The sequence below is a fragment of the Colobus angolensis genome, unplaced genomic scaffold (genome assembly GCF_000951035.1).
Source record: "Colobus angolensis palliatus isolate OR3802 unplaced genomic scaffold, Cang.pa_1.0 Scaffold167, whole genome shotgun sequence".
Lineage (NCBI taxonomy): Eukaryota > Metazoa > Chordata > Mammalia > Primates > Cercopithecidae > Colobus > Colobus angolensis.
This window is the reverse complement of record NW_012114788.1, coordinates 4,135,347-4,142,120: the sequence shown is the minus strand read 5'-3', so window position 1 is coordinate 4,142,120 and position 6,774 is coordinate 4,135,347. Positions and strand designations below refer to the sequence as shown.

The window sequence follows — 6,774 nt, the reverse complement described above, 5'->3', positions numbered from 1 at the left end:
TATTATTATTATTGCTCACTTTTATTTGAATATGCTGTATGCATTTCTACTCCAGAACACTGCTAAGTCCCTTTTCCTATTTGAGTACCTCAATCTCTAAAGGAAGGAGTGATTTAAACTATCAATGACCAGCAAGAGCCAATTGTTACTGCTGGAATGACAACTTAAATATTCTTTCTACAATAAATAGGACCTGCAAACAAGGAACTCTAATTTACCACCAAATAACAAAATTTAAGGCTGGATGAAATAAATAAAAGATAATATTTCCTTCATTCAAGAAACAGCAAATTTATGGAATGTTATTTAAAGAAAAAGAAAAACAAATGGGTTCTGGATTTAGGGTAGTTACTCTTCAAATCCTGGCATATATTAGAATAACCTGGAAGCTTTAAAAAACACAGTTGCCTGAACCTCATCCCAGATTTATTGAAGGGGAAGGCCTCAGACACTTGAATTTACTTTAATGCTTCATAGGTGATTCTCACATGCAACCACATCTAGAACATTTGTCTAGTCAAGAGAAACTGGTTTAGGGAGGCTGATCGTGTTTGGCATATATTTTTCTGTTTTTAAAATAACGCATACTAAGAGAACTGATTAACCTACAATGACTTATGTGTTCATGAAGTGTTCTAAAAAACCAAAGAAACAAGAAAACGAACCTTTTCAACTTGATGTAGGGTTCAGAAGATAAATACATTACAAATACCACAGTGAGCATTCATCTAAAAGTTTGCCGGTTGGTCTTTCTATTAATTAAAAAATTTCAAAACAGAATTACTTAATATAGATTTAACTGTGTACAATATTTACAACTCACAGATTTTACAACGAAATTATACAGTTAAGTCTGTTGTGGAAAAGTTGGCATTTTGGTATATAACACTTCAGAAATTTCAAAAACAACTTTACCTCAAAAACATTTTACACAAATTTTCCAAAGTGCTGTAGCTCCCTGGCTCATTTTATCTTAACAATCCAGTTTAGCAATCCAGGTACCCAAATCTCTAGAAAATCTCTAGGCATGAAGTAACCGATATACTACTGAGAGCACTTTTTATACAATAGCAGAGGCTGTTAGAAACCTTGGGTCTTTAAAACCTTATAACAATGCCCCTTTCACTCTCCAATCCTGAGACAACAAATCCTGTAGTTCCCCCTCATCATCGCTGTCAGCATTCTCTTCCTCCTTTTTCTGCAGTTCTTTTATGGTCAGGATTTCTTTAAGTTTATTTTTTATTTCATCCTGGCGATTCCGTAGCTTTTCCACCCTTCGGTAACACTCTATCTGCTCATCGATCTCCCCAATCTGTCGGTCCAACCGTCCCTCCTCATCCTCTTCGGCAACTATGGCTTCGGAAATAGTGTTGACCTGCCTCATGGCTTTTTGGAATTCGTCCCACTCTTTGTCCATCTGATCTTTTGGGGCATCAACCTTTCGCACCCTTGCATCTACCTCAGGGTCGTCAAAAAAACCTTCCGGTAACGCTTCCGCGGTGTTTTCTCTCCTTTCCACCACTTTTTCATGTATTTCTGCTTTCTCAATTGACCCTGAATGAGGAATTATGGGGGCCTTGGGAGGATTAGTACTAAAGAAATCGTCTGGCAGCACACTACTTGTTACCTCCCGCGAAGAAGAAACGGAGTGCTCCTTGCCCTGTGCGTCGGACAGCGGCTTGCTGGCGTCCCCCCGTTTTCTTTCTCCATCTCCTTCCTCCTCCTCTTCCTCTTCCTCCTCATCTTCATAATCGGGGAGTAAACTGAGTCCTGAAGGCTTACTGGAAGTTGTTCTAATGAACTCCTTTCCTATTTTGTCCAAGTTGGTGGGCAACGCAGATGTGGAGGGCTGTACCTGAGGCACCAAGGTGGCCTTAGCTCTCTTGGCGTCTTGGCCTTCTGCGTCCGGCGCTTTCCTCTTGACGGACTGAGGCGCTGAGCTGGCGGACGAACCCTGGCTGGCTTCCTTCGCGCCTTTCAGCTCGGCCACTTTCTCTCGGTGCTGCTTTCCCAGGACGTGAGTCTGCCACAGGAGCTCGCTCTTAACCGGGGTGTTACACAGGGCACAACTCAGCTGCCCCAAACGGTTGTACTTCGCGAATGGAGATTCTATCCGTTTCCGATTGGTACTCAGACGCTGCTTCTCCTTCATTAACCGCCGCAATTCTTCCTGATTTACCACTCGCTTCCCGGGCGGAGTCCTAGCGGAGGCGGAGGACGCCATCTTGGCGACCAGACCCAAAGCGATTCTGGTTTACGTCCGGCGAGGCATGATAACGTCACTTCCTGTAAGGGCGATGATTGGCCGAGGTTCAAGAGAGTGTGGCGTCGCGTTGGCGTTTTTGCTCAGAATCGCGACTAAGGCTTTTTTTTTTTTTTTTTCTTGTGAACGATTAGGCTATGGCTGCGATAAAGGCCGTAAACTCCAAGGCTGAGGTGGCGCGGGCCCAGGCAGCTTTGTCTGTCAATATATGCGCCGCCCGAGGGCTGCAGGATGTGCTGCGGACCAACTTGGGTCCTAAAGGCACCATGAAAATGTGAGATGGCGGTTGGAGCGGCCGTTAGGCGGCCGGGGGCTTGTTGGGTGTCCAGGCGCCCTCTGAGGCAGGCGTCCGTGGAGTGCTGTGGATGTTCTTACAAGCTTGATTTCCCTCATTTTCATCCCTGTCCTGAGGGTATTTCTCGCCTGGTGCAGGTGGAAGAGAAAAGCCTCCCCTAGAAGGCCCTAGGAGTGAAGTTGTGACGCTCCCCCGACACCCTACTTTTCGTCAAGGTTCATATACAGTTAGAAAGTCAGTTAATTTAGTGTTTCATTGGAAACAGAAAGCATTTAACTTCTGTGCTCTTTAAGACTGTATACCCTTAGTCCATAAATTCAATAAGTAGTTAGTTTTGTATTTTGTATGGCAATGTATTGTAGTGGAGAGGGCACAGGCTTTGGAGCCAGGAAGGCATGAGGTCAAATCCAATTTCTACTTGAATACCCCGTGTCTGTGGTTCTTCATATCTATTCATCTTTTCAGTATATATTAAGCACCATTTTCTCTAGACAAGAGTGTGGAAAAGAGACCAGTGAGGACAAAAGGATATAAGAGGAGAGACACATCCTCATAGTAATGAACAAAATAAATTAATATTAATGGTAAAATAAGTCACTTAGGTACTAGTTGCTGGGACACAAATGATCAAGATACAGTTTCTGTTCTTAAGGAGATGTGGTAGAGACGGATGTGGTAGAGTAGGATGTGCTAATTATATATAGATGCATATGATTATGCTGAGAAAAGGGAATAATTACCGATGGCAGAAGGACAAGCATCTTAAATGATGTTTGATCAGAGTCTTGGGTTGGAAGAGGGAGTAAAGGCCTTCTGGGCAGAGTAATTTCAGGAATAAGAAAGACCAATTGTACAAATCCAATAGAAACAAAACAAAACATGGTGTATTAAGGGAACCAGAAGATTTGCTTGTGGGAAAGTAGATGAGTCAGGGAGGAGAGACATAAATCAGATTGAGAAAGGTCAAGTGTCTGCTGTGTTTGGATTTTAACTTGAAAATGATGAAAAACGTAAAAATCATTGGAGGACTTTTGATCAGAGAACTGACTGAATCACGTTGCCTTTTAGAAAGAAAAATGTGTGGAGGGTATATTTTACTTTGGAGATAACTGGATGCTATCCAAGGTAGAGGTGATAACAGTGGAGATGGAGAGAAGGGGGCAGATTCAAGAGATATTTAGGTAGTAGAATTGATAGAACTTGGTGATCTGATAAATGCAGGGATGAGGGAAACTAAGTTGAGTGACTGAATGAATGAAAACGTTCACCAAAATAAAAACCTGCAGGAAATTTGCAAATTTGTGCTTTGTAGACTTCCAAGTATTCTTTGACCAAACGACTTTTCATAACTCATCAACTACTTTTATCTTTAAATCTGTAAATGGTCCATTTGGAATGAAGTCGCCATAAGCTGTCCATCTGGGGAGAAATGATTCTGTGAGCTGCAAATGGTGGTAATTACCATGGCATATTCCCATGGTACAGTAGTTTTCGAAGCCCAGTTCCCTCTGTTGAGGATAATGGGATGGCAAGCACTGGGAGTGTCTTCCTACCACATGAAGTTAATATGGTTGTTCTCTGAACAGGCTTGTTTCTGGTGCAGGTGACATCAAACTCACCAAAGATGGCAATGTGCTGCTCCAAGAGATGGTGAGCTGATGCTACTGACTTTAATAAACCTTAATAAGCCTTAATTAGGAGCATAGTAGAACTTGTGTATCTGTAAGCCAAGGCTGTCAGCTAAATACTGCAGTCTTGAGATATGCTTGTTGAATTAGACTTCAATAGAAAAATTTTTTTGGCCGGGTGCGGTAGCTCACTCCTGTAATCCCAACACTTTGGGAGGCTGAGGTGGCCAAATTGCTTGAGCCCAGGAGTTCAAGAACAGGCTTGGTGAAACCCGTCTCTACAAAAAAAAAAAAAAAATGTACTTGGTGTAGTAGCATGTGCCTGTAGTCCCAGCTACTCAGGAGGCTGAGGTAAGAGGATCACTTGAGCCCAGGAGGCCAAGGCTGCAGTGAACTTGAGATCATGCCACTGCACTCCAGCCTGGGTGAGAGTGAAACCCTATCTCAAAAAAAAAGAGTTTTTTTTTTCTGGCTCTTTCCAAGTCTTTGTATACTTATACATACTTTGTATACTTAGGCATACTTATAAATTAATAATATCTTTTAGGGTACTGCCTTATGTTCTTTGTAATTATGGAAAAATAAAAATATCCTTTGCAAGTTTAATAAATGTATTCATTTTGAGATTGAAGGATTTAATCTTATTTTAGAAATGTCATTGCATTCGGAAGCAAAGACTTATGAAATCTTCAGACCTCATTACCTGTCACTTTTAAAATTTTGGACTTGACATTTAGGTATTGATATTACAAAACTTGTAAACTTGAATGAAGCTTATTTCATTTTTTAATTTTACTACTGACCCCTAGGTTATCTTGTTTTTGGTGACCTACTTTCTTATCTCATCCTCTCTTTTTAAATCTGTTGCTTGCTTTTTCCAGCAAATTCAACATCCGACAGCTTCCTTGATAGCAAAAGTAGCAACAGCTCAGGATGACGTCACAGGAGATGGTACTACTTCAAATGTTCTAATTATTGGAGAGTTATTAAAACAAGCTGATCTGTACATTTTTGAGGTATTAGAATTTCACAGAGTTTATGTTATTTTGAATGGCAAGTTATTTTTTTAACTAGTAAAATGGTTGCATTTTAGATGTTATTTTTGTTTTATTTAATTAATTAACTATTTATTTTGAGATGGAGTCTCACTGTGTCACCCAGGCTAGAGTGCAGTGACAGGATCTCGACTCACTGCAACCTGTGCCTCCCAGATTCAATCAATTCTCGTGCTTCAGCTTCGCGAGTAGCTGGGATTACAAGCCAACATGCCTGGCTAATTTTTGTATTTTTATGAGAGAGAGGGTTTCACTATCATGGCCAACCTGGTCTCGAGCTCCTGACCTCAGATGATCCACCTGCCTTGGCCTCCCAGAGTGCTGGGATTACAGACATAAACCATCACGCCTGGCCTAGACAGTTAATTTTAATTAAGATATTCTTCGACAATTAGGGCTGGGCGCGGTGGCTCGAGCCTGTAATCCCAGCACTTTGGGAGGTCGAGACGGGCGGATCACAAGGTCAGGAGATCAAGACCATCCTGGCTAACCTGGTGAAACCCCGTCTCTACTTAAAAATACAAAAAACTAGCCGTGCGAGGTGGCGGGCACCTGTAGTCCCAGCTACTCGGGAGGCTGAGGCAGGAGAAAGGCGTAAACCCGGGAGGAGGAGCTTGCAGTGAGCTGAGATCCGGCCACTGCACTCCAGCCTGGGCGACAGAGCAAGACTCCGTCTCAAAAAAAAAAGATATTCTTGGACAATTATAAATGGAAATAATAATGAACTTTGTTGGCCAAAATACTGCCTTTTATTGGAATTATATACCTCTTTTAAAAATGAAATATTTAAGAGACATTAAAGAAGTAAAAAATTACCCATGTATCCATGGGTAATTAAGAAAGAAAACACCATAGATAAAGTTGAAACCAAATTATGCACCCTTGTAAAACAACTGGAGAAAAATTATGGAAGGTTTTCTTTATTGTAAATTTACCTTCCTTTCTAGTTTCATTTTTCTTTATAAATCATCTACTTCAGCCAGACTCCACCATTCGCTGGCCTCTGGAAACATCATGTACATTTCTACCTTTCTCTAATGAAGTATCTCTTTTCTCCGTATCTGAACTTTTTCTGTCTTTCAGGGACCATTTCAGCAAAGCGTAGCCTGGTCAAAATGATTCTCTGTGTTTCATTTAGTATTGGGAATTTTCTATTAATTCAGTACTTGCAACTTAGGATGCTTTTGGCTGTAAACAACTTGACTCAAACTCACTTGAACAATAAGGAAATGATTATCTCCCATAATAGAAAATGGAGAGATGAGGCAGACTGTCTGGTTGTGTGATAAAATTCAGTCTTCAAGTACACAGATTCTTTGTCTCTTAGCTCTTCCACTCACAGCGTTGTTTCATCCTAAGAGTATTTCCATCTGGAAAGTAAGAGGCCGTGTGCGGTGGCTCAAGCCTGTAATCCCAGCACTTTGGGAGGCTGAGGTGGGTGGATCACCTGAGGTCGGGAGTTTGAGACCAGTCTGACCAACATGGAGAAACCCCATCTCTACTAAAAATACAAAAGTAGCCGGGTGTGGTGGC

General features: G+C 41.5%; 2 protein-coding genes across 4 annotated transcripts in view; one reads left to right on the top strand and one right to left on the bottom strand.

The window, feature by feature from the left end:
• Nucleotides 1-600: 600 nt before the first annotated feature.
• Nucleotides 601-2,255, bottom strand: ZNF830 (zinc finger protein 830). The gene is made up of 2 exons (XM_011937682.1): nt 916-2,255; nt 601-752 (listed from the first exon to the last, which is right to left on the bottom strand). The coding sequence occupies exon 1, from the start codon at nt 2,222-2,224 to the stop codon at nt 1,106-1,108; it is 1,119 nt and encodes a 372-aa protein (XP_011793072.1). The 5' UTR covers nt 2,225-2,255; the 3' UTR covers nt 601-752; nt 916-1,105.
• Nucleotides 2,256-2,281: 26 nt separating this feature from the next.
• The window catches only part of CCT6B (chaperonin containing TCP1, subunit 6B (zeta 2)), a 33,837-nt gene continuing 29,344 nt past the window's right edge, over nt 2,282-6,774 (top strand). For 2 of the 3 annotated variants that reach the window (XM_011937680.1, XM_011937679.1), the window contains exons 1-3: nt 2,282-2,537; nt 4,145-4,208; nt 5,068-5,202. In XM_011937680.1, the coding sequence (XP_011793070.1) occupies nt 2,401-2,537; nt 4,145-4,208; nt 5,068-5,202 (336 nt within the window). In that variant the 5' untranslated portion in view covers nt 2,282-2,400. The remainder of the gene's footprint in view (nt 2,538-4,144; nt 4,209-5,067; nt 5,203-6,774) is intronic. The other variant, XM_011937681.1, reaches the window with a different exon arrangement.